Source organism: Manis pentadactyla, chromosome 2 (assembly GCF_030020395.1).
Source record: "Manis pentadactyla isolate mManPen7 chromosome 2, mManPen7.hap1, whole genome shotgun sequence".
Classification (NCBI taxonomy): Eukaryota; Metazoa; Chordata; class Mammalia; order Pholidota; family Manidae; genus Manis; species Manis pentadactyla.
In genome coordinates, this window is record NC_080020.1 from 150,794,907 (window position 1) to 150,822,143 (window position 27,237).

At 39.4% G+C, this 27,237-nt stretch overlaps 1 protein-coding gene, 1 long non-coding RNA gene and 1 other non-coding gene across 4 annotated transcripts; all 3 read left to right on the forward strand.

Annotated features, from left to right (window-relative positions):
* Nucleotides 1-394: 394 nt before the first annotated feature.
* Nucleotides 395-23,535, forward strand: RNF149 (ring finger protein 149). Of its 2 annotated transcripts, none has more exons than XM_057496931.1 (7): nucleotides 395-955; nucleotides 10,399-10,649; nucleotides 11,441-11,509; nucleotides 14,326-14,408; nucleotides 16,475-16,571; nucleotides 19,987-20,176; nucleotides 22,818-23,535. In XM_057496931.1, the coding sequence occupies exons 1-7, from the start codon at nucleotides 508-510 to the stop codon at nucleotides 22,859-22,861; spliced, it is 1,182 nt and encodes a 393-aa protein (XP_057352914.1). In that variant the 5' UTR covers nucleotides 395-507; the 3' UTR covers nucleotides 22,862-23,535. The 2 variants fall into 2 exon arrangements, with proteins under 2 accessions (XP_057352914.1, XP_036737315.1); XM_036881420.2 differs by having other exon boundaries at nucleotides 396-955; nucleotides 19,993-20,176.
* Nucleotides 23,536-24,792: 1,257 nt separating this feature from the next.
* LOC130682535 (uncharacterized) lies at nucleotides 24,793-26,412 on the forward strand. Its single transcript, XR_008995728.1, has 2 exons — nucleotides 24,793-25,189; nucleotides 26,161-26,412. It is a non-coding gene; the product is annotated as an uncharacterized LOC130682535 (long non-coding RNA).
* LOC118910370 (small nucleolar RNA SNORD89) lies at nucleotides 24,865-24,980 on the forward strand. The gene has a single exon (XR_005023932.1). It is a non-coding gene; the product is annotated as a small nucleolar RNA SNORD89 (small nucleolar RNA).
* Nucleotides 26,413-27,237: the final 825 nt, after the last annotated feature.

The following is a 27,237-nucleotide window of genomic DNA, read 5'->3' on the forward strand; positions in this document are numbered from 1 at the left end:
TTTTGAAATGTTTTAGAAAAACAAGGCTTTGCCATGTGCCTTACACAGCAAATTCGTCATAAATATCCGTCGGGGGATTTTACACAACCGCGCTCCCACGCTCTCGGCCTGATTGCGGAGAAGGTTCCCGTTTCTCTGGAGGTCACTTCCCCTGGCTCGGGAGCGCTCGAGATCCCGTTACACAGGCTCGGGCCGGGCGACGGGGGCTCGAAGTGCCGCAAGCAGTCGCGTGACTGCCCTAACCTCGGACTCCCGGAACCGCCCCGCGGGACCCAGGGAGCTCGGGGGCCTCCAGGCTGCGCTCACGGCGCCGGGGACGAAAGGAGTAGGGCCAGAGAGGCCCCGCCCCGCCCGCCGGTCGCTCCGCCAGGTGCGCGTGCGCCGAGGCCCCGCCCGCGGCCCGCCTTCCCTTTCCCGGGCTCTGCGGCAAGCGCCAGTGTCTCAGCTCCTCCGCCGCGTCGTGGGCGCGCCTCCCCGCGCCCTCCTTGTCAGCCCGGCGGTGGGGCCATGGGGTGGCGGCGGCGGCCAGAGGCCAGAGGCTGGGCCCGCGAGGCGCTGGCATTGCTGGCGCTGGTCCTGTGCGCGCCCGGGGCCCGGGGCCGGGCCCTCGAGTGGTACTCGGCCGTGGTGAGCACCGAGTACATGGACCCGCAGACGAACCGGACCGTGTGGAGCGTCTCTGAGAGCGGCCGCTTCGGCGACAGCTCACCCAAGGAGGACGCGCAGGGCCTGGTGGGCGTCCCTCGCCCGGCCGATAGCGACCCCGAGGGCTGCGCGCCCGACACGCGCTTCCTCGTGCCCGGCCGGCGGGCCGCGCCCTGGGTCGCCCTGGTGGCGCGCGGGGGCTGCACCTTCAAGGACAAGGTGTTGGTGGCGGCGCGGAGGAACGCCTCGGCCGTGGTCCTCTATAACGAGGAGCGCCACGGGAACCTCACGGCGCCCATGTCCCACGCGGGTGAGCCGGGGGCTTGGGGAGGAGGCATCTGTGCATCGCAGGCGAGGGCAGGACGCCTCTCCGAGGGCCTCCGGCCGTCAGGGAATGCTGGGGAAACCGTAGATGTTCTCGGTGTGACCTTCCCCACACTGCTGTTAGGCGGGAGGCAAGCTTACCGACGTGCATAGATCTGCGCCTTGGGTCGTTCACTGGAAGGGGGGTGTTCTCTGGAGCCGAGGGCAATGCGGAGAACGGAAAAAATTAAAGCCCACCGAGGAGTGTGCTTCTAAGCGGTGGGAAGTCAGTCTCCTGACCCCCCTAATCATGGGTCCCTTTCGCTCCCACCAACCCAGTCAGGTGAAGCTCTTTGCGGCGCACTCTGGGGTCACGCTGCTCCTTCACCAACGTAAAGTGGTGCGTCGTGGCACCGTGGTTTCCTCCTCCTCACCTCTTTGATGAAAATGTTTTCATAAAGTATTTCTGAGTATTCTGAGTGTTGAGCCGGAAAACCTGGGGTTAAGTTTGGGCATGTTTTCTTGCTCGCGTAGGGATAGGTAAGTTATAATACTGGCTCTACTGCCAGCCGCATTCCTTGAGTCTTGAGTTTAGATGAAATTTTTAAAGTTGTATTCATTGAAAAAAAGATCTTGCTCTTTGCCAGGCGACTCTTCCTACCCACTTATTCCCCAGGACAACAGATTGCATCTTAAAGCAGTTTGACAGTTTAAAAGGCTTCCTTTTTATTTTGCAAGATAACATCCTCAGAAGTAAATTCCGAGTGCTGTATGACCAGTACACAGCAGAGTATTTCTGTTCTGCCTTCCAAGATCATGACTCATTTTAAACTTACTGTGATTAAAATCTCTTTTTAAAGTTGCTGCTGCTGCGAGTCAGACATCCTTTTTCCTGTACTTTTGTTTTTCGTTCTGTTTTGGCTTCATGAATGCAAATTCCGAGCCTGACAGTAAAATGAGGACAGAAAAGTGGCTTTGATTTGGCCTGTTTTGTTTAGCAGAGTGATAGCGGAAGTCAGTTGAGAGGTGAGGAAGTGGAGACTGTGAGAACAGCTCTTTCCACATGGTTGACTGTGAGGGCTTGGGAGGGGCTGAGAAAAGGGTGGGGAGAGGAGGGTGGGGGATGGTAACGAATATTTGAAACCAGATGTGAGTGATCTGGTAGAGATGCGGGATGGAGAAGAGGTAACTTTAAGAGGCAGGTCTTTTGAGAAGGCAAGACGGCTGTGACCAAGATCCTTGCGGAGTTGTTTTCCTCAGTAGGGGGAAGATGGCCCAGCTGCAACAGAAAGGGAGTGGGTTAGGAGAGGAAACGGGTGCGATGTCCATCTGGTGGCATTGGGCGAGGCCGCACCTGTGCTGCTGGTATTGCAGCGCTTACAAATCTACCTAGTTGTCTCTGTGCCCAAGCCACGTGCCCACAAGACTATCATGAAAAGCCCTGTCAGATTTCACGTAGCATTCCAGATACAATCTACCCACCCAGTTTTCCAGTTTGAGTAGTTCTCTCAAAAACAGGAGGTTAGTGTGTCAGGATTCTCTGCTTCTGGATCCTTGGAGTCTCTTGAGTCCACAACATCTTAATGTAGACCTTTTCTTTTCAGTGGCAGGCACATTGCCTACGCATTTCTAAATCTGTTGGCAACATTTTCTGACAGTGGCCTTAACTCCTCTCCAGGCTAACAGCACTTGTTCTAACCATAGTCCAGCAACCTTGCTTGCCTACATTATCGACCTATAATTTACCCAGGCCCAGAAAAACGCCGCCTTGGTGTTTGTGTTAAATCCTCTTCTCCTGAGCTTCTATTTCTTATCAGTGTCCCTTCTAGACTTTTTCTGTGAGAATAATACTGTTTGAGGAAAAAGACATAAGTAACAGAGTTAGCAATTTTTTAAAAATGTGCGAAAGTACCCAGTGCATAGGTACTGTACTCAGCACTCAGGAGCTCACTTAATCCTCCTGACAGCCCTTTAAGGCAGGTACTTTAACCGCATTTTACAGATGAGAAAACTGATACTCTAAGGAATTTAAATGACAGGCCTAAGCTAACCAGGTGATCCATGTCCACATCATTCTTTGTTGGCAGGGGCCACCTGCCAACAGGATATTTAGCAGCATCCTTCACCTCCATCCACTAGATTCCAGTATCAGTCCCCCAGTTGTGACGACCAGAAATATCTCTCCAGGTACTGCCAAATGTCCAGGGGGAGAGTGCTTGACAAAATTATCCAACATTTTGAACCACTGATTTAAAGGGAGATAGTTTGGTAGCAGTGTGACTAATGGATTACAGTGTGAAACCTGGAGACTCCAGTTAGGCGGGAGTAGGAAGGAATGTTTCTCACAGTACTTGACCCAGCTGGGGACAAGGGTACAAATGTGTCATGAATTTTTGAAAGTGGAATGGCACTAAGAATGGAATGAAAGCAATTAAGTCAAAAAAGCAATCAGCTTTCATGTACTTGTAGTTGAAATGTTAACGCTGAACCTTACACAGATGGCAGCTCAGGCTTAGGTTTCTTGTGTTTTTGTCAGAATGTGGCTGGAAACAGTAAAAACTGCTGATGCAGTGTTTCTCAATGTTACTGTGTAACACTGGTGTCCTTCAAAATAGGTAGAGATGGCTGTTTGGAAACTGAATCCTGGCAGTCTCTTCCCAAATCTCAGGGAGAATTTCTCTAGGTCTTCTTATACCTGTTGCTTGGCTCTGCTAAATCCAGTTGCTTGTTTTGGATTTAAATCGCTGTTTTATTGTGGTTCTAAAAAAGAAATTATGATTTTAAGGTAATATTTTGTCAGAACAACTGTAAGGTACATTACACTAATGCCCAGTGTTAATTACCTTTACTTTGGCAGGCAGGTAATGAGCAGCCACTTTGGCCCAAGTATTGTGCCTGCTCAGGGATAGAAACGCCTAAAACACAGGCCTCCTTTGAGGAGTCTCAGGCCTAGTGGGAGCGATAAACAGCTTTCCAGACAATATAGTTTGGACCTTGACAGAATTATATGCAGAAGTGCTTAGAAGGCCTAAAGGGAAGGACATCTACTGTGGATGTTGCAAAGATGACAGGAAGTAGTTTGACCAACATGGGTTAAAAGTGATGCCAGTCAAATCATTGAAACAAAAGCTTGTGTATAGTATTGGCCTTAGTGTAGTAATTGTTGGCTAATAACTGGTATGATCTTTTAGCTGAAATCTTGGTGTGGCCTTTTAAGAATGGCAGTTTGGTTGTGTTAACAGTTATTGAGTGCAAGGTTTAGAGCTATGTTGAGAAGGGACTAGAGTTGGGGTGGAGGGAGATTATCTAAAAGCCCTTGACCTTAAGGAAGGTGTGGATTTTGTATTTGCAAAGCATGGTAAATAGTCTCTTATGAATAATAAATTCTAGATGATCTTTAATGCTGAACTCACAAATGATCAAAAAAATTTAGATTTGAATTACAGTGTATTTCGATACTTAGAAGGAAAACAGAAATGGTACTTCACAGCCTCATAGAAGGTGGGATTAACTAGGACAGTTCCCACAAAGGTTCAGTCTTGAAAGATAAATTTATGGAGGTATCTTTGGGTGCTTGGGTGCAGTGAGGGGTAGGGAGGGTAGCTGCAGAACATTCTGGGTGGCAGGAAAAGCATTGCAGAAGGATGAAAGCCTGTGATAAATAATGCCTTTAGGAAAACTGCAGAGAGTTCTAGATAAGGTTGTTGAGCAGTGTGTTCAACAAATACAAGATATTTGTGAGCAAACCAGATTATTTAAAACAATTTAAAATTCCAAGAAGAGAATCAAATTTATTTTTGGGTCTTCCTAACTTGACCTGACTGGCCATAAAAACATTTGTTTTGCATAATAGCTCTGAATTTTGGAGATCTTTATATTCATATTTGGTGTACTATTTCCCCTGAAAGGATACTATTCTATTCTCTTTACTAGGTCATTTCAACTGTAATACTAGAAGGTAAGCCAATTTTTCAGATAGATTCATTCATACAGAAGCCCTTATCTGGGCAATCACTGCATAATGCCAGGCTACAAAAAGTAGGAAGAACCTGTAGTACTTGTCCAGTGAGGGAGAGAAACCTATAAAGAAATTATAGTAAGTGTGTACAAAGAGGTGTATCTGACAGGCATTGATACATAGCATACACAAAGGGGTGGTGATGCTGAAAAGCCTGGAGTTGAGCTTGTGCTGAATCGTAAGAGATTTGACCAGGAATTTTCCAGGTTGGGGGGCAAACAGTGGAAAAAATTACAAGAAAAAAAAGAAAACCTGAAAGCTCATCAGATTCTCTTGGCTGGAAGCTAGAATGTATTTCTTGCTGCCTGAGATTAGTTTCCTAAAACAGAAATCTAATCCACTACTTTAAATATTTCAGTCGTTCCCATATCCTTCAAGAGAATGTTGAAAACCACTGTATATAGTTTCCTAGACTGAAAGGTAACACTCCAGAATTTTTAAATCTATGGACCAAAACAGAATTTTTTTTTTTTGCTTCTGAAGGTGGTTAGAGAAAACAAATTTGAAAGGAAATGGAAATAACGTGCGGTTCTATTTTGAGCACATGAGTTCTAGATTATGGATAAGCTGGTTTGCTAAAGAATACTGTATTTGGTGATTATTATTTGACAAGTAGTTTTATGATCAGTACTGCATGCAAAGACCAGTGCTAAATGTAAGACAAAAGTAAAATTGCCTTTGAGGAGAGTTCCAGTCTCGTGGTGAGGCATACAGATTCTTTGCAGCAGGGAGACAGATTGCACAAGATGACCTTTTTTAGACAAGCATGTTTGGTAGCAGTGTTAAGGGCTAGGGAAGAAAAAAATTCTAAGAGCTTTTTCTCCCATTCCAAGTCTTTGGGAAGTCTGCTCTCTGAGAAGAAACTCAGCTATTTAGTCTGGAAATAAGCTATAATTTGTCTCATGTGTCACTCAGGCTGCCTCAGATTGACCCTGGAAGGTGGCCATGTGTCAGCAGGTAAGGGCAGGTGGGAGCAAGGTGTCTGTGCCTGGCATCCCTTGGGTGACCACAGTGCCCGTGAGCTAGCACATTTTTACTCAGTGCCCTGCCTTCAGTTCACCCCCAGCAATGTCACGGAAAAGCATATCAAGGCTGGAATGAGTCCTTGCTCTGAGTTTATTATTAAAGTCATTTCCAGAAGCAATTCTGCTGCTGTAATTAGAGTTTAGCAAGTGGTTTAGCCCTCTTGCAAGTGACAGGATTTTCTGTGCATGTGATTTCTTTTAATTCAGTGAACTAAGATCAATTTCCTTGGTGAAAAGTTTCAGCTTGATATTACAAGCACTTGCCGTTCAGGATGTCCTGACAATCACTGGGTCAGTAGCCCCCATCCTTGAGATTTTCAGTGTTCAAGAACTCTGATCTCCCTTAGTCCTCCACCTCTGAGTTCATGCATTCATTTATTCAACAATATTAAACACACAGGATGTGCCAGGTTCTGGGTGAGGCACTGGGGATAATGAGATGAACAAGACACCTTTATGTATACAGTAGTCCCCCCTTATCTGTGGTTTCAGTTACCTGGTCCAGAAGCCGATGATCCTCCTCCTGACATGGTCAGAAGGGTCAGGAGCAGCCTAACCTACATCACAGGGCCTGTGTCCTTCACCGCATGTCATCTTGTCACGTAGGCATTTATCGTCTCCCATCATCACCTACGAGGGTGTATATAACACAGTAACGTATTTTGTGAGAGAGAGAGACCTCATTCACTTAACTTTTTGCAGTATAATTGTTCTATTTTATTATTACTGTGCCTAATTTATAAATTCAACTTTATCATAGGTGTGTGTGTATAGGAAAACATATAGGGTCTGTACTGTGTGATGTTTCAGGTATCCGCGGGGAGTGTTGGGATAGATAAGGGAAGACTACTTCACTAACCAAACTGGATCAGTCACCGTCCTAAATAGGTATTTATGATAATTTCATAGCCTAGAAAACCTTCTTTCCTTTGCTTGGTGAACTTCTCTTGTCCTTCAAGATGTGTAGCTCAAGTGCACTTCCCAAGGAAAGTGTTCCCTGTCACCCCAGACAGAATTGTCACTTGATTTCTGCAGCTCTTTATATTCCATTTTTTTAATTAAAGACAGTCCAAAATAGAAAAATTCTCATCCTCCTATCATAGCTGAAGAAATATTCTCAGAGAGGGTAGTTGCTGCAGACCCAGACAGTGGACATCAGAGTGAGATTGGAAGCCTACCTTTGTGGCCCTGCAACCTGTATCCTCCACCATGAGGGAGCAGGGTGGGGGGGATGCTGCACAGGAACCACGTCTTTAGACCCTAGCACTGGCTTTTCAGGGTGGTGTATGACACTGAGCATGACATTGAACTGTTAAGATTTCTGAGCCCTCATCTATAAAATAAAAATTTGGCCTTTTTCTGCTTCAAGTGAGAGATAAATGTAAAACTGCTTCAAAGTTGGTTTTCCCCATTAACACACAAAGAACCATACCAGTACCCGAAATGTTCCGTGGCTATAACCATGGCACAGAAACAGTTTTGTTTTCTGTATAAAAAATTCTGATGTAGGTATATGGGGTTCATTATATACCGTTCTTTCTACTTTAGTATACATTTAAAGTTTTCCGCAAAAGGTTTATAAAAAAAGGCCTTCAGTTTATGAAGTGCTGTCTAATTGTAAGTGGTATGTAACTATCAATGCTTCTGTGCTTGTCTTTCTTAGCTGTTAGAGGTTTATTTTCCTGAAGGCAGGAGTTGCCCTACTCATTGTGTCTCCCCAGTGGTGACATGTGAGATTGTGTGGGTGCCGGGACAACTCTGGCTCCTGCTGAGTGACACTTTGAGGGCGCTGGTAATATGATCGGCTTCAAGACAGGAGCCACCCTAGAATGGTGCCTTTCTGGTGCTTCGGTAACTAAATCCCAATGGCTGAGTGCCACAGTGGATTTGCTACAGATAAAATTTCTCTCTACAATAAAATAGTGTTAAAATGCATTTTCAGTGTAACACCAAAGAGCATTCTTTATATGTATTTGTAAAGATAGTTTTTGAATAGATAATACATGCACATGGTACAGAATTTTTTGCTGGGTCCAACTCCTCTCCCCCGAGGCAGTCAGGGTCCGCAGTCTCTGGGCAGCCTTCTAGTGGGAGTCTGTATTGATAAGACCATGTTGAACTTTTGTCCACGCAGTTTTACATGTTGCTTTTTTCCTCGTTTGTCATCTTGACAACTGTCAGTACTAACAGATAAGCTGCCTCAATATGTATATACATACTGTAACTTATATAACTTTTCTTATTGATGGATGTTTAGATTGTGATGGCAAAAACTAAGAAAATTAATTGGCAATAAATACCTTTAACAGGCACCTAATGTATATATGTAAGTATACCTGTGCAATTAAGTTCTTGGATGGGGAATTGCTGGGTCAAAGAGACATGTGTATTCAAGCATTTTTTTATAGCCTTTGCCCTCAATACCAGAATGTAATAATTCACTCTCTTTGCATTGCACAACAGAGTAGATCTGTGCTCACTCCTGCCAGTATAGTATAATAAAACTTAAATTTTTGTCTATCTTATGTGTACAGTTTTTCAACTTTACAGTCTTGCAAAAACGCTACCCAATCATGAGAAACTACTTCGGATTTTGAATTTTGAGCTTTTTCCAGGCTAGTAACAGGCTGGCCATACGATACTCTGTTGTGATGCTGGGCAGACCAGCATTCAGGAGGGTAAGCAACCTAGACGCTGACACTCTTCTGCACCCAGACAACCATTCTATTTCTCACTTTTGGTACAGTATTCAATCAATTACAGGAGCTAGTCAATACTTCATTATAAAATAGTCTTCATGCTAGACGATTTTGCCCTACTATAGCCTAGTGGAAGTTCTGCGAGCACGTTTAAAGTAGGCTAGCTAAACTCTGATGTTTGGTAGGTGTTTTAAATGCATTTTTGACTTAGGATATTTTCAACTTCGGATGGGTTTATCAGGACATAGTTCATCCTAAGTTGAGGAAGGTCTGTATAATGTTTTCATTTGTACCACAGCTTTACGTATGTTTAAAATCCATTTGTTGGGGGTTGACCCTGAAAGTATACAGGCTTTCTTTTTGGAGTGATGAAAATGTTGCACCCCCTTTGCGAATATACTAAAACCACTGAAATGTATACTTTATAAGGGTGAATTTTTTGGCAGGTGAATTATATCACTAAAGCTGCTTTTTTTAAAAAGCCGGTTGTATTTTCTTTTCTGACGTCCTTATATTTCTGTTGCTTTTTTTCTTACAGGAAGTTAGTTTTTTCTTTGTTCTGTTACATGTGTTTTTCCCCAATTGGCCTTTTGCTCTCTTGATCTTGATTCATTGACTTTGTGTTTTTTTAACATTGCAGAAAATTTTCTTTTTTATATAGTTGGTCAAATCTTTTTTTTTTTTAAGAATCCCTGAGGTGGTTTTTCATACTTGGAAAGGTTTCTCCAATATTATATATTTTTTAATTCCTGTATTTCTTCTGGCTTTTTTATGTTTCCATAATATATATCTTTAAATCTCTGGCTTAGTTGGAATTTATTTTAGCATAGGTTGTGAGGAAAGAATGCAGTTTTTCTTTCCTTCAGACAACACCCAGTTATCCCCATTTTTTCTCCTAATAATCCATTTTATCCCACTGTTTTGAGATTACATTTTTATCATATACTGAATGCTTTTATATATTTGGGTCTAATTTCTGGACTTCTAATTCTGCCTCATTATTTTTGTTGTCTTCATAGGCTACTGTCACACTGCTTTAATTACTTACAAAGGCAAGGCCAGGTTTTACTGTTCAGAAGTGCTTATTCTTGATTATTTTTCCCCTAAGGGAACTTCAGAAGCAGCATTTCTAAGCTTTTAAAAAAATCTATTGATATTTTATGGCTTTTATATTAATTTGTAGATAACATGTAAACTGATTCTTATACCCCTTTTCTATTTCCCCCTCTCTTTTTTTTTTGTATCATGTCTGCTCTTGCCTTCAGAGCAATGTTAAGTAATAGTGATCACAGTAGGAATCCCAGGATTGCCTCCCTGAGTTTAACAGGCATGCTTTAGGCAGTATGTTAAATACTTGTAAGTGAATTTGGTCTGTATGGTTCTTTTGTTTTTTACCACATTTGGTTTTATTATCTTAAAAATCATTTTTAAACTTTTAATTTTTAAAAATCTGTTGTGGAACAGCATAAATATCACTGGGGTTACTCATCTTGAGTTGTTTGGTGTGGTAGAAATTTCAGTTTTAGCCATGAAACTGAATGCTGAATGGGGATTTTACTTTTGGGGGGCTGGTTTTTAGTGATTTATTCTACCTCTAATGTAACCCAAGTTTTCAGACATTTATGCATGGAAGCCATTGTATTCTCTTTCTCTGAATCTTATTTTGTGTTCTTCATATCTTCATATAGATTTCTTATGTTTCTTACAGGAACAGGAAATATAGTAGTCATTATGGTTAGTTACCCAAAAGGAAGAGAAATTTTGGATCTTGTGCAAAACGGAATTCCAGTCAAAATGACCATAGGGGTTGGCACCCGTCACGTCCAAGAGTTCATCAGCAGTCAGTCTGTGGTGTTTGTGGCCATCGCCTTCATCATCATGATGATTATTTCATTAGCTTGGCTAATATTTTACTATATACAGCGTTTCCTATATACGGGTTCACAGTTTGGAAGTCAGGTAATTATGGGGAACTCTTTTTAACTTTGCTTTTTAAAAGGTAGTTCATAAATATTTCCCATATGTATTGCTTGAAGTTATGTTGAACCTTTTTTTTTTTCAGTGCTCTAATCCAAATTTCATTTTCACCCATAATATTAATAGTTTTTCTTAAAAATAACTTTTTGATTAGGATATATTAAATTTTCTGTGGGAAATTAGATGCCTTTAAATCCAGGTGACTTTTTGCATGTTCTGCTCCTGCTACTAAGACATGAAGTGGAATGGACTTAGTTCATTTGTTTAAAAAGAGAACCCAGGGCTCAAAGGCAAGAGGCAGGGAGAAGGTCCTCCCTTCTCCGGTGGGGAGCGGCTTGCCGTTCACCTGCGGGGAGAGTAATAGCAAGGAGGAGGGCAGTTGAAGAGCCAGGGGCTTCCGTGATCATTTTGGGTCATCTTCCACCTGACTGCCGGGAAGCCTCTTTCCTTGTAGGACATTAATGTGTGGTACCTCCACCCTCAGCTTATTTCTCTCTTGCCAATATTGAAGCATAAGAATTGTTTTTTTCTTCAGGCATGGAAACAAAAATAAGTATTCTTGATCAAACAGCTCCTAAGTTAACTGGCTGTCCTATACATTAAGACTTAAATGGTAATTTTTTAAAAGTGTTTTCACTTTAGTCCATTGTAGTCATTTAATTTTGTCTTTTAAGTGAAATTATTTCTGTAAGCTTCCTTATAAGATGTGAGTTTTTAAACATAGTGACTTAAATCTCTCAATAATAGTAATAATAATATTTTTCTTACTTAAGAGCCATAGAAAAGAAACTAAGAAAGTTATTGGCCAACTTCCACTTCATACTGTAAAGCATGAAGAAAAGGTAATATTTTCATGGCTTCCTTTTCTTTTGGTTTTTAGGCTAAAATACATATGTTTATATGTCTAAGTGATACCTTCTGGTCTGCGAAATTGACAGCATGAAACGTGGAGTTTTAGCTAGCTTGAGTTACTTCTGTTGTACCGCACACCACCAACAGCTCCATCATCTAAGAAAGTCCTACCTATTGGTCTAACCCAAATGACTCTAAAGAACTTAAAGTCTATACCACAGATCCCCAATACTTTAATTCATTTCTATTAAATCTGAAGCTATGTATCTGTTCTCTCTCATTGCCATAATTACAGGGAAGAAAATACTGGGATTTGTGCAGAAGGGGAGAAAAGATATAGTTAAAACTGCTTTTTAAAAAAAGAAACATTTTGAAATGGCCAACCTGAGACATAAACTCAAAAGCATACTAGAATTTTAAAGTATATTTTGAATAGGACAAATCCTTAATCTAGAACCTCAGATTCTTAGAGGATAGATTCCTTAATGAAAATAGCTGCTACTGCAGTAGTGTTATTTTAATAGTCCATCTTCTGTGCTGTGATTGTTGATAACTGTGTTGACTTACTGCTATGAGTTGGTTCAATTGTTTTGATTTAATTGTTTGATTTTTATCTCACCAAATTATTGGGACTTAATCTATACCACCCTCTACTCCCCTCAAAAAAAAAAAAGAGTAAATACCCTATTGTATGTATACATTATATATATTATATATATATACATATTATATATATATTCCTCTGACCACCTTGAGGGTTTAAAACAGAAATAACAGTAAGTTATGGACCTTTTTTGATTTTTTAAAAACTTTGGAATCTGATATTAATGGTTTATGTTATATATTTAATATTAAAATCCTCTTGGAATTGTATTTTTGGCTGCCATTCCTTCCCTAATGCCTTTTACGTTGAAGTAACAGTTGAATTTTAATAGTTTGTGCAGGGTACTGGTCTCTTTCCATGCAGATGTATTGAATCGAGAAAGTTAAAAATCAGTTTCCCATCTCATGGCTTGGGATTAGCATCTAATGTCACATCACTGGGTTCCTTGGGGAGAGCATATGCAGTGAATGCCTAGGACAAATTCTGCATGCATTGGGCATACCAGCTGCTTAGCAAATATGTAGCTTTTTGTTTGTTGGGTTTTTCTGCTGGCTCCCCTCATTTATTTTTTCCTTAAAAAAATTTTTTTATACTGAGGTACATAGAATAAATGCACAAATCTTAGTGTACAGCTTGATGAATTTTGACTTGTGTACACTCATATAACCTTTACCTAGATCAAAATATCAAACATTCTCACTAATTTATCCCCCTTCACCTTTTTCACCCATCCTTCCACCTATCTCCCCCGTGGCAACACCTGTCTATTCTCTGTGTTCATGAGTCTCTTTCTGTTTTGTTTGTTCATTTGTTTTGTTTTTTAGATTCTACATATAAATGAAATCATGCAGTTTACTGAATCAAGTCTTTGAGAATATAAGTAAATTATAATTATCCTCTTTCTATACAGGACATTTTTGAAAGTCTGATACCATGAGCTGTTTTTGAAAGTTGTCAAAATAATGGTTTAATAAAGGATCCCTAAATGGTCCATGAGGTATATACATGGATTTTCTGATAATTTAGCATTTTAAAATTACACAGAAAAATGTTGTATTTTCTTAAATCTACATTTTATCCATTCTGAAGACTGGTGTTTGGTTTCTAATTTTCCATTTCTCATGGACTCTGTCACAGTAAATGTATAAACTTGCAAACCATTAGAGACTTTAAAAATTATTTAATCATTTTTACATGTCATATGATAAATAAGTGATAATATTTACTTTAGCTGCAACATATATTTTAAATATAATAAAGTTAATTTTAATATAATCTGTGATAACATTACATATAAATGAATTTTTATTGCTTGCCAACAACTGATGCACATGGCTAAATATATTTTTAAGTAAGTTACGTGAGGATGGTGTAGCCATGTTCCATAAAGTTGCAGCCACATGCAGAGGCTGATTGGTAGTTCCTGAATCCATATGAGAATCCTGGGAAAGAGAGTCTCATTGGTCTGTCTTGGGTCAGATGACCATTCTGGCCCCACCTGCTTTGTTTGATGGGATGAGACCAGCTGGATAGATTAGGGAGGAGGGGAACACCACTGGAAAGGTCTAGAACCCTTAGAAATTCTTAGAAGAGGAAATTTCATTACAAGATAGCTTCCTCCCCAGCAATTTTTGTTTCTTTTTACCTTTGTTAATTTGATAGATGAAAAATGGTAACTTACTTTAATTTGTAATTCTTTTGTCCTTAGTGAAGTGAATATTTTCACATATTTAGTCCATTTGCATTTTCTTATTTGCAAGCTGTAACTCTGTTCTTCAGCAAATTCTAATTCTAAAGTGCTCTCATTTTTGTTTTTGATGATTACTGAAAATTAGTAACTTACTGGATATTCATTCACTTTATAAGTTTTGTATTTGAAAAATAATTTATCATATGGTAAAACAGGCATTTACATTTCTACAACCCTTAAAACCTGAACACTTAAAAAAAAAAGACTACTACCCTCATATCTAAATACCTACCATTCATGCCTGATTAGGTAGATAATGACATTTTTTTCCTTTTCTGCCAGATTCTTTTTAGCAATGTTTTGTTGGTGGAAAAAAGTAGAAACTGTATTTAGTTTCAGGTTGTACCAGTGTAGAGTAGAATTCATCACTGTTTTCCACAGGATGCAGTGAGTTTTACCAAGGTGATAATCTATATCAAGGATATGATAAATTCTTTTCTCTCTTTTTACAGGGAATTGATGTTGATGCTGAAAATTGTGCAGTGTGTATTGAAAACTTTAAAGTAAAGGATGTTATCAGAATTCTGCCATGCAAGTATGTTTTTACCTCCTGAGATGTTAAAAATTTATGGATAATTTTCAGGTTTAAAAAAGAGTTTTATGAAAGATTTATGTGTCTTTTACAATATGAAGATCTTGCCATCTGTGATGATCTTGTGATCATTTCATCGTTTAGACAAGAAGCTTCATGTCTTCAGGGCTCCTGGATGGTATTACTTTAAAATTCCTTTGCCTGGAGACTTTGGTCTTTGTCATAGACTGGCTTTTAGTCTTAAGTAAGGCTTTGCTAGACTCCTGGGAATTCCATTATACTTTTAGTGATCCAAAAAGTGTATTTTTCGGGAGTAAGGAAACTGAAGCAAGGCAGATGAAAGACCCAGGCAGGGAGAGGCTAGGAAATGACTGGCAGGAAGTAGGTCAGGGGAGGGCTTTGCTGTTATTTGCACCTAGGCTTCAGTGCTTTTTGGAGTTCTATAAAATAAATATTCCTCCCTTTAGTTACACTAGGGGCTTGGTTTTAGCAACAAGAGGTTGTGATTTCCTTTTTAATAATGGGGCACTTTAATAACTTTTTAAAAGCGTTGTTAGAAGAATGTAAAAAAATTATAATGTGTTTTAGGTCTCGTTGATTTTCGTTATACTTTGCACCTATTATGAGAAGCAGGTCCTTGTGACCACAAGGTAATACGTGGCTGCATTCTGCATGTCTGCAGAGTACTTTAGCATATCACAGATACTTTGTACTGGATTAAGGTCTCAGTAATTCTGTGAGGAAATCAGTGAATATCAGAATAGCAAAATGCAAGTTACCTGAATAAAGAGAGCTAACAAATCTCTAGGTATTTATGTAGGGTTGGTGTAGTGGGTCTTAATGAGTTGGGATCAGTATGGCTTGATCACTGTGCTATAGAAATATTACAGTAGAAGAGCATTTTTTTCAAGGATAGTTTAGAGCAAGGCTTTCCTACTCAAAAGGTGATGCTTAGGATGCTGCACAATTGAACAGCCAAGGGTAATTTTTATAGCATCAGATACATCCCTGTGGTTGACATGGGTTTTGTACTTGACCCTCATAAGCAGAGGTGTTACATGTACACATTTCCTGGTCTCTTTATTAGGGTTTTTAGTTTTTTCCCCCATTTTCTCCTGTAATAAATTTCCCAGTAAAGCCAACATGTTGTGTTTTTGTAAAAATTATTCCTTTGGGTCAGTCATGTTCAGTTGAGGGTAGAAATGTCAAAAGTCAGCTGGATTAGACTATCTGATGTAATTAAGTACTATTACTTTTTTTAACTGCATGAGAAGATTTCTGTATGAAGAAAAGGCTTCCAAATGTCACCAATGACAAGAGTGACGGACAGTTACTGAGTATATACTGTGCCCAGCACTGTTGGAAGCACATTACATGTTTGCTGAGTTCAGAGTCACAGCATCAAGTCATAGAACGGGTGTTTGAGCCCCTTCTGTCTGGCTCCAGTACCCGCACTCCTAACTTCTTATCTTCATCCCTCATAGAAAACAGCTTCATCACATGGGAAGAAAAGCTAGCCAACTAAGATAAATCAGTAACAAAAGGAAACACATACGCAATTTTTTCCTTTTTTTGATTCTGAGAAGTGATAGGTGTTCACTATAGCAAAATGCAGAGTAAACAGAAATAGCTGACAGAAAATAAGTGTTTTTTTAAGACTATAACCCAAAGGTGATACTTTTAATATCATTTTATGGACTATAAAAGATACTACCAGTTTAGTATGAGTTTATTACTTACTGTTAGTTTACTATTGGTTTATTTATGCCATATTTATTTCCAAAAGGTTTTCAAGTAACTTACAGAGGCAAATCAAAATACAGCCTAGCATGAGGTGGGAATAAACCATGCTGTTTTTGTGGAGTGAAGGGAAAATTTCTCTTTCAGTGACAGATTCTGTTTAACATAGGAAATAGAATAGATAATTACTTAGGGTAAGTGAATAGACTAGAATGTTGATTTGACGTCATTTAACTGGTAATGAGAAGATGAGTTGGTAGAATGTGTTGTTTCCTTTATAAGATATAAACATTTATTTTAAAGCATTAACACATACTTAATTTTTTTAGGCATATTTTTCATAGAATATGCATTGACCCATGGCTTTTGGATCACCGCACGTGTCCAATGTGTAAACTTGATGTCATCAAAGCCCTGGGATATTGGGTTTGTTACATTTTTGTTTATATTCAATCTCTGCCCCGGTTCTCCCTGAGTGATTCAAATTTGTTACTGACCAGAGGCAAGAGGAATGAATTAAATGCTCCTTCTAACATCCTGTGGGTCCCTGAAGAAATTTCTCTTTTTATTAAAAATGAATTTTTAAGACATTATAAAAAAATTAATGCATTAAATTTGTGATTATAGAATAACATGCTAGATGTTCCCCCAGAGAGTTTGTAATTACATAGAGCAGTATATTTTGATATGCTACACTGCAGAATGTATATGTGCAAAGTCAGTTTCATATAAACAAGAGTCTTAAAAATCTCTGAAATGAAAGGAGCTTCATACATTTTTCTGGCCCAAGGTGTGTTATTTTACATACAAGGAAACTGAAGCCAACACTCCTTGACACCAGTTCTCCCAAGTCCTGGGTTTCAAAATCAGATACTCCTGGGCACCTTTGTCTGGCATTGGATTTGCTCCTCCAGTTTGTGATACTTAGATGGTCATAGGGCCTTCCTGGGAAAAGGACGCGGATGCAAAGTGACAGTGCGTCACGTTAGCCTGCTGCGGGCAGTCCTCACGGCTACGCTGAGGTAAGCGCTGCTGCCGCCGGGTAGGAACTTGGACTTGAGAAGCTAGTTAAGTAACTCGCCTGAGTTCACATCCTGGTTAATGGGGGCTCAGCTTTCACACACATTTGCTTAATTCCAACTACTTAATTCAACTACTGCCCTCCCCAGAATGGGAGAGACATTGAGGACAAATCCAGATTTTTCTAGATTGTGACTTTTTAATTTTTTAGAGTCTTCATGTCATGAATTAATGTTTCAAAATATTCTTTATTAAATAGTAAATCGTTTTGAAGTAAAGATCTTTGAAAAAATTTAAGTATCGATTTTTTATTGCTAAACACATTTCTAGAGCTTTTGTAGTGTTTATTGTAGAGTTAGGAACTGCAAAGAGGTTGTTTTATGATAATCATTTGATGCAACTTAAAGTCATACCAGCCCCTAAGGCCACAGGTCTGCTTAAAGTGTCCTCTCATCTTCTTTCTCTGTGTGTCTCCGAAAGATAGTCGAGAAACCATTGCCTTAAAACCCCCTGTAATTCTCTGTGAATTATATTTTTCATTGGTGAGTTCAAGAATGCCCTCACCATACCAATACAGAGAGGGGGAGAGTCATCATTCAAGAACTGTCCTAGTACATAACTAATCCTCTTTCACATCTAGGAAACTTGTCTTTCCTCTAGAATTTCCAGCATTCATTTATTAATAGCTGTTAATAATGATGGCTCTGCTTAGCCTGGCATAACATGCTTTGTCAGTGAACTCCACTGACCCCTCTGTGCTCCAGTGACTGCAGCTCAGACAAGAGCATGCGCCTTCCTGGGACGACATTTTAAGCAATAGAATACAGAGAGCTTGACAGATGTTTTTCTTGAAAAGTTTTCCTTCATCCTCTTTCCCTTCCTCCTTTCCTTCATTAGATACACTCTGAAACTCATTTTAAGTTATTTTCTGAATTAGTAATTTTAATCTCTTTATTTCAAAAAGTGTCAAAAAAAAAAGTGTCTATAAAAGAAATTTCATGGACCTTTAGTATTGCAACTTTAATCCTCATGAGGTTTTTTTGGAAATATATCTACATGTATAGTTCATATATTAAAAATCAAGATTATTTATTTTACCTAAAGCTGGATTGCTTTCTTAGAATGGTAATTTCAGAAAGCTAGAATATGTAACCCCAGAAAGTGTAATTTCTCTTTTGAAGCACAGAAACCTATAGTAGTGACTTTAAATCATACTAAGAGATCAGGTTTTTTTTTGCCCTTAATTTTTTTTTTAATCTTTTAACAAATAGGCCATCTTCTATAGGCCCTTTGGCCCCTCCTGCATTGGGTTCCATAGATGGTTAGACTCACACTCTTGTATGATAACTAGTTCTCATTTCCAAGAAAATGACCACAGTGAGAGCTGCCACCAGCCCTTCACGCAGACCTCAAAGCTGATCTTTGGGTTTCAACTCTAACCACTTTGATGTACCATTTGTCACTCTTGTGTTCATTCCTTTAGCAAGCTTTGTCCAAGAATGCTATCTAAGGTGTTAGATCTGAACTTGGCTCTGGTGAGACAGAGATGAGTAAGACACAGTGCCCCCACTCATGGGCTCTCGGGGATTCCACTCCTGGACTTGTGGGGTGCCAGGGTATACACCCAAACACAGCATGGCAATAAGGTGTGTTTGGAGCACTGGGAGTGCAGAGGAAGGACTTTACTCTACCAAGTGGAGTGGGAAGGTTAAGAGAGTCATTTTCCAAGGGAGTCTGAGCTGGGTGTCCAAGGATTTGTCGGACACATGAGTATCTTGCAGATTGGTGGGTCTTCACAGGGGTGTGAACATGTGGGATTGGAGACTGGCAGGTACTTAAGTTGGGAGGGTATTCAGATAAATACCTGGAAAAACAGATGATGGCGCTTCAGTGAGATTGGTGGCTTGGTGTGTCAGGAGTCGAGTTCTGAGGGTGTTGAGTTACTGGTGACAGGAAGGTGGTGTGCCGTTTGGTACTGGCAGGAGGTGGGTGGAGACCTCAGGGAGACGACAGTGGGAGCAGCAGGCTAAAGGTGCTCTTGGTCCTGAGAGCCCAGAGAGGGCATGTGGGACGGACAGTGTTTTCATTTGAAGCAGAGGTGGCAGTCCGAGCCAAGGCTCACCGTGAACCCACAGTGAGGTCACCTGAGCAGTGGTTTCCCCCTGTCTACAACACAGCTCTGCTTCTGGTGTTCATCAGAAGAGGTATCCAGGGTCTTCAGCTCTTCAGACTCAATGTAGTAGCACTTAGCAGCTCAGCCGCTTTTTCACAGCCTTGTTTTCTTCTTTAAAGCAGCAAATGGACATTAGAGGCACACAGGCAGCTGATAGACACTGTCTCTAAGGAAGGAACCAGAATTGATTATTTTTGAGTGAACAAAATAGTTTTGAAGCCCTTTGTTGTGCAGAAACCTTGTTCATTTGCAAAAGTCTAGCGTCTCGCTGTAAAGCAGCGCAGCGGTTAGACGCAGTAATTCAGGCTCATGGCTGGACAGGGAGTGAGCAGCAGACGGCCAGGCTCAGGAAGGCAGGATGGTGTGTTTGTGACAAAGCTTCTCTTTCTGTCAGCAATTTAAATGGGCACTGCTTGTATCAAGGGGAAAAGTGGGTTTTGGAGTAAAAACATTTAGGTCTTGGAAAAGCTGCTTGTTGAGAAGTAATTCATTTTCTGAAATGCCAAGTGAAGATACTGGTGTATACTCTTTACTACATTTCATGTATAAAAGGAAATGTTTGTATGACTAAGAAGCAAAAAAGATGATGGAGGTAGGCTTTGACCGTGTAATTTAGAAAAGGCATTTTCTTTTGTTCTGCCTCTCAAGGGAGAGCTTGAGGATGTGCAGGAGACGCCCCCGCCAGAACCTGCCCCTGGTGCTGTGGCTGCAAACCTGATTACTTTACAAGGCGATGACAGGTGTGATGGGAATGGTTCACCATCATCATCCCATGAGTCGGTGCCTCAGGGTGAAGCCATCTTCAAGGAAGATGCAGGAGAAAACACAGCCTTACTAGGTGAGTAGCTTGCAGGTTATAAAACAAATGATGTTGTCAGTAGTTGAAACAAAATGAAGAAATAACGTGCAAAAAAACGCGAAGGAAAAGTGGAAAACATACTCACACCTGGAAGTGCCATTTCAGCTTTTTGATAAATATCTTTCCAGGTGTTTTTCTTTATTTAAGGATAAGGAGAATATCATTTATATGCTACTAGATAACCTGTTTTTTATCTTATTGTATGAAGCTTTTTCTGTTTCAACAGTTAATGTGATTTTGTATAGCTGCATGCTATTACATTTTGGATTTACTATAATTTCTTTAAACCATGCCCTGTTGATGGACTTCTATTATCAGTAACACTTTAAAATCACTAGGTGTATATATTTACCACTGATCTGATGGTTTTCTGTCATTCTGATAGGTAAAATCGTGAATCACATTTATTTTATTACTGATAAGATTTCTGCCTTATCATATTTGTTGGTCATTTATATTTCTTCTCTAATGAGTTGCCCATTTCATCTTTAGCCTATTTTTCTATGGAGAAAAATATTTTTAAAAATTGATTATAAGAGCTCTTTTGTCTTCGTCATAAGTACTATGTTTTCTCCCCCATTTTCTGTGTCCTGTGACTTCTTATGTTTTTGCTGGATAGAAATGTCTGTTATCTAGTTCAACTTTCATTCTTTCATGATTCTGCCTTTTATAGTGTGCTAACTTAGGAAAGTCTTAGGATCATAAAAAGATTAACCTACATTTCTGTAATATTTGTGATTTTGTATTTTATATTAAAATCTTTACTCCACATAGTTTAAGAGGGAGATATAACTAACCTATATTTTTCCCAAATGTTTTAACATTTCCTAATGTTGTTCAGTGAATAACAACAACTTGTGAATAATATGCTTTGATACTTGGCAAGCAAGACAAATTCTTTCATGTTTATTCTTTCTAAAAAGTTACTGGACTATTCTGCATTTTTTAGAGATTAATTTTAAAATCATTTTGCTAAGTAAAAGAAAGTCCAATCTGAATTTTTATTGCAATTGAATTAATTTACAGATTACTTTAACTGGGAAGAATTCATGCTTCTAATTTTGAATTTTGCCATCTGAAAGAGGAAGCACATTTTTCCAGATCAGTAATATTTGAACTGGATCAGGTAGAAGTAGTAGAACTTAAGTTTTAAACCGGCAGAGGAAAAAAGACTGCATTGTGGAAGGAAAAGGGGGGAGAATTGCTTTTCAAAAGAGCATCAGAAAGGTGGAAATTTGAACTGTGGTAGGTCCCCAGCTGCCCACCTCCCGCTGGGAGGAAAGCACCTTCCCCGGAAGGTAGCTAGGACCTTTAGGCTCTCAGGGGGAGGAATTTACTTGTATGGAGCAAAGCACAAACCAGTGTAATTTTTGCCATTGCCTTCCGTCTCCAGAAAGGAACCTAAATTTGCTTTCTCTAGCACTTGACCACCCTTGATATTTAAAGACAAGCAAAGACTCTTATCCTGAGGAAACATCCTTCAAAAGCAGTCTCCAGATGGTTTCTGCATTCTTGTTGCCTGGCAGTCATTAGTTTGTCAGCATCTCTCCTCCCCTTCTAGAACTATCATTCAAAAGAAAATATCATTTGAAATAGTGGATAGAAAAATAAAGGTGGAAAAAGAAGCTGGGTTATAAAACAACAGAGTATCAGACATAGTCTGAAAAAGTTGGGCCCCTTTTCCCCACCTGCCTTTTTTTTTTGCTTGTAATTTTCTTTTTGTCCTTTTTAAAGTTTACAAAGTATTTGTTCACCAGTAAATTGACAGATGATTTATATGTCATGTTCTTTCTGCCTTATATTTGAAGCAACATAATTCAAGATATCTTAGATTGGAAAAATCAATTCTTTTAAGCAGACATTAGTACTTCCAGCCTGTAATGTGGCTTCACTTACAGTTGAGAAAACATTTACTTAGACCCTTAGGAGCAACTAGGAAATAAATGTGCGCTACTTTGGTAGGCTACTCGGTGGAGAATGTGTCTCCCTGGCGAGTGCTTCTTCTGTTGCCCATCTGACTTTCTTAGCTCTGTGTAAATGAGGTCAAAGTATTTGGTTTCCTCGTACTATAAAAAACCTTTGGTGCTGAAATTATTTTGTACTCCTCTTCCTGGTAATACCAAACTATCTGGATCTGAATGCCAGTTCCTCTTCCAAGATACTTTACCCGCTGTGTGCCTCAACTTCCTTATCTGTAAAATGAGGGTAATGGCATGCTAGTCTCTAGCTCATAGGGTCAAGATCTGTAACCCTAGGGTCAAGATCTGTAACCCCTTAAATGCATGCTGTTGTGTTTATGCGCAGTGACACCACCATCACCGTGGGCATGTTTTACTTTTGAAAATGTCTCAAATAGCACCAGCCCAGCTGTGTCTATTTGGTGGCGCCATGCTGATCCGATCGGTGTTGTTGGGCTAACACTGGAAAACCTCTCAAATTGTGAGGAAGATGTTTTTCTTGACTGTCCCTCTGGAAAGGGGTGTCATTTTGACATGTAAATTTTTTTTAACTTTTCTGTAATTTGTTTCTTGAATTATAAGCTGCGGATGAGTCACAGTGTTTGTCATCACAGTTCAGAAAATGCCAGTGACTAACGTTGGCTTTTGTTGCTTTGTTGTAGAAACAGGCAGAAGTGACTTTCAGCATGGAGGACCTGCCTCCTAGCGCACAGCACACCCCACGGGCAGCGTCATAGAGAGGACTTAGACTTGGATCAAAGGACTTTTGTCTTTCAGCATGTATTTTATATATTTGAAAATAATGTTCATCTCTTATCTTTCAGGTTCTGGTTTGATATACAAATAAGATATTTTATTCTTAAAGAGACTTTTTGATTAGTCATCACATATTTATCTATTAAAATATATCATTTGTGATAATAAGTTGAGACTGTTGAAAGGAGATGACTAGGGAGACACTCTAATTAAAGGATGAGTGTTTTTCTAAAAGACTAGCCACCACGGTATTGTAAAAAGGTGAATTCTGTTTCTCAAGGATGGATGTAGACTCAGCACACTGTATTTAGACTAGTCAAAGTGGATTTGTATAATTAAACTTAATAATCATGAGTTTTCCCTGGAGGAAAGACTTTTTTAGAATATTCATCTTGTAAACGAGGTAAGAGAAATCTACAGCTTTCTTGTGCCTCTGTACTACATACAGATATTTCAAAACCTGGGGACACTTTTACATTGTTGTTTTCTGTTTGAAATCATGAGAAAAGCACTAGATGACTTCAGAATTTGCATTTTTCCCTTTTATTACCTATTTCTTGTGTCACCTTTATGGGAAGGGAAATTTGTCCTTTTTTTCTACGAATAAAAAAAGCTACGATTCTGTATTGCCTATGAGCAGTAAGTTCTTCATTGCCTTGTTAAGTCATGTAGGCAGGCTGGAGTGTGTTTTTTTGTAGATGATGAATACCATATATTGGTTCCAGCTGCAATTTAATCTTTACAATTAGAAGGGTGATAGCTGGAGAATTTTTATTGTTGTGACAAGATAAACAAGTAGGCAACTTTCTTGATTAGTTTTAAAGCAAAGTTAATGACTGTGACCTTGTTTAATCATCTGTCCTTTTTACTCTATGCTGTTCTTACTTGCAGGAGGAAGGTGCAGGCTAATATAAAGCTTCAGGGTACTGCTCTCTAAAGTTTTATGCAGTGATTAAGTAAACACACACATCTGCTCATCTCTCAGAGGTGGAAGCCCAGGAGGATGTTATTTTTTTAGCACTTGAAATTCTGGTCCTTTGTTTCTTAACTCTTAGTTACTGTGTATGTCTTTATTTTGTGGGTAAAAATAAATTTGAAAAAATATAATTTAAAAAATATAAAGAATTTATTCGTACAGCTGTATGTAAGATACAAAGTTTTATATGGCTTATTGTTTTCAAGCTATTTAGCACACTTTGCTTCTAGCTACTTCTGGTGAAATATTTAGTGAGTAAACAGTTTTACTGAAGTAAACCCTGCAGCCAGATTCAATTTGAGGAGCTATTGAAATAGGATATTTGTCTTTGTGCTCTCATTTTCACAGACATCCTCAAAGGAAGTTTCCTTAATAGCCATAATCTTTGAAATTTGCCTTCTGTGGTTCATTGCGAATAGGAAAATATGTCCTTGAGTCTGTATCAAGTAGATTGTTTGCTTTTAGTATTTTAGGAAACATATTAGGGGGAAGTGCTTTAATTAGTAATTCTTGCCAGCAGCTACTGAAGCTGACTCTTAATGATAATACTTTGGCAAATCAAGGTAGTTTTTGATAATTACAGGAGTGTGATTTCTTTATCAGCTACTATCATAATACAGCTCTCCTTAAAATAAGAGAATTGAATTAAGGCTGGTTATATTATTTATGGCAGTGGTCATTTTCCTTCTAATGAGTGTCATAAAAGCTGTTTGTTCACCAGTGAGGTAGAAAAAGTATTTTTTTTTAACTTTAAAAGTCGCAGGCATGTTAAAGAGCCAGTGTGTCCAGGAACGTGAAGCACTCTAGCCTGCTGGCCTGCTTGGGTGCGGCTCCTGGCTTCCTGTCAGAAAACCACAAGGGTCTGAAGGAGAGGTGCAAAAACACCGCACCTCCCACAGGTAATACTTCTTAGCATACTGCATTTTTAGGGCTCTTGAAAACACAGATTCTTTCCTGAAAGATTGCTCCCTGTAGCTGCTGAGGAATGATGACAATAAAAGGCCGAATTGCAGTGTGTCCGGCAGCAGTTTGCTCTCTGTGTGGTGCACGATGACAAAACCTCCTGAAGCGAAACCACCAGTCTGACCTCAGCAGCATCAGGACTGGAGCGTCCTGGCTTGGGAAGCTTCCAGAAAGCATACCCAAAGAGAGCCCAAGTATTTTTAATAAAAACACTCAGTGACCCTTGGACAACACTGGGGCTTAAAGTAGTAAATACCTCTCTGTATACTTTAGAATGTACATAAAAACAGTAATAGACCTTCAAGAACAGGTGTGTTCCCACTGCAATGAAATTCCCTGGTAAGAAAGCTTCGCATGGCAGCAGTCTCTTCTTTTAAGCACATTTAAGTTCATTTGCTTAATGAAGGGGGAGACTGTAGTACATGTGTATTACTGACTGGAACTTGAGACAATTGTGTTTTAGTCAAGCAGCTTCTTCGAGCTCTGTGTAAACTCTATGTGATTTACAAAGCACAGCATGTTTGGCCTGAACCAAAGCTATATTTGGCGTAACATGTAATGCTTCTGTGATACAACAACCAATCAGAAAAGCCACCTATGCCTTTCCCAGTTAAGTTTTTGATATTTTAAAAACATAAGCATTGCACTTCCAGTAAAATACTAAGTGAAATTTCTAAAATGTCTTAATTGGCTGTCCACCTAGAGATCAGCAAAGTATAAAGTAAGTTGTAAACTGGAAGTATTTATATTACATTAGTTTTAAGTTAATAGTCAATCCATTCTTTCTGCCGAGTAGTGAATTTGTTGTACATTATGGGCTAATGAGAAACCTGGGAACCCTGACACCATCTAGGGGCTGGTTGTGGTTCTTCAGCCCCAGGATTATATTTAAGTGCTTGTGGAGGTGTCTTGGATTCCTGGTTAAGTGATTGCACAAAAAGGCCAGATAGAAAATGAAATCAGCAAAAGGTTTTTGGTAGAGAGTGAGAATTTTAATGAATATGTTAAGTTCTTCCCATGCATTAATTTTCAGTACCCTTGAAAATGTTATCTTCAATGTTACCATTCAGAATAGCATTTAAAATAGGGGAAATTCTCCATGGGAATATGAATCATTACAAAATGTATAAACAGTGGTAGACGCTCCTTAAAATTATGTGAAAATGTATATGGAGTCTAAGAATAGTGATACCATTTCTTTTTAAAGTGTTTAAACACTATTAAAGAGAATTATTTAATATATTTTAGGATCCCAGATATTTTTTAAGTTCTCTTTCTACCGTTACTTAGTGCCATCTTCTTTTTAACAGGTGATCTGAAGATATTAAAGCTTCAAGCTGAAACTAGAAAATCCAGAGAATTCAGAATGTCTTTTTTGACAATTGAACTCATCTGATTATACTTAAAAATCGATTGCAGTTATTGAATCCCAGGATTATAATTAATTTTATTTTATTTCAGGTAAACTTTCCTCTACTTTTAAACATGTTAAATGAAGAACCTTTTTCTGGTGTAAATGTAATCTTGACTTTTGTTTTTTATAAAATGTTCTCTAACTGTAACTACTTTTCTTTGTAAGCTGTTTATTTAAAACAAATTTGAAAGTTCCTCTTTCAGGTAAACACAATTCTATGATCCTCAAGTGATGAGCAGTAGTCAATCTCAACATGTGCAGATTTGCCTGAAACCTGTGAGCCCACCGTCAGCACGTGGGGGGCTTTGTAGTCATTTGTGGACACACACCACGGGGTGGACACTGAGTCAGTCACTTGACCCATGTTCTGGTCGAGGTTGAACAAGAGGACACTCTGCCTTGTTTCAGCTCTCAAACTGCCAACACATGTCCTTTCCGTGGTGTATTTAGTGCTGCATTTTCCAAAATTTTGCGTTTTTTTTTCTTCGCATGATTCCAGTTTAAAGTGGCCCCCAAGTGTGGTGCTGAAGTGTTGTGTACTGTTCTAAGCTTGAGGCTGTGGTAAGAGAAAATTCATGTTAGATAAGCTTCATTCAACATGAGGCAATGCCATTGGCCAGGAGGAGTTCAGCGTATCAGATCAGTAAGTCTTGGAGCCTAAAGTTAGGCTGCTTCCAACAGTGGCAGTGGATGAAACTTTCTGGAATGGCAGGGTATTTGGCTAAGAACTATTTCTTTCCCAGGGATAGTATGTAACAGCAACGTCAACTTTTAGGCATTGAGAGAAATCAAGGTTGCTGCCATCACTTAAGGTATATAAAAAGCATTCCTGTTACATTGGCTTTGATCCTTACTTCCTTAAAGCAAATGTATGTACAAATCCCTTGCTTTCAGAATACCTAAGGTACAACATCTTTTATACATCTAGAAGTAGGGCTCTTTCACCAGTATTACAAGATTGGAACTTCTGCTC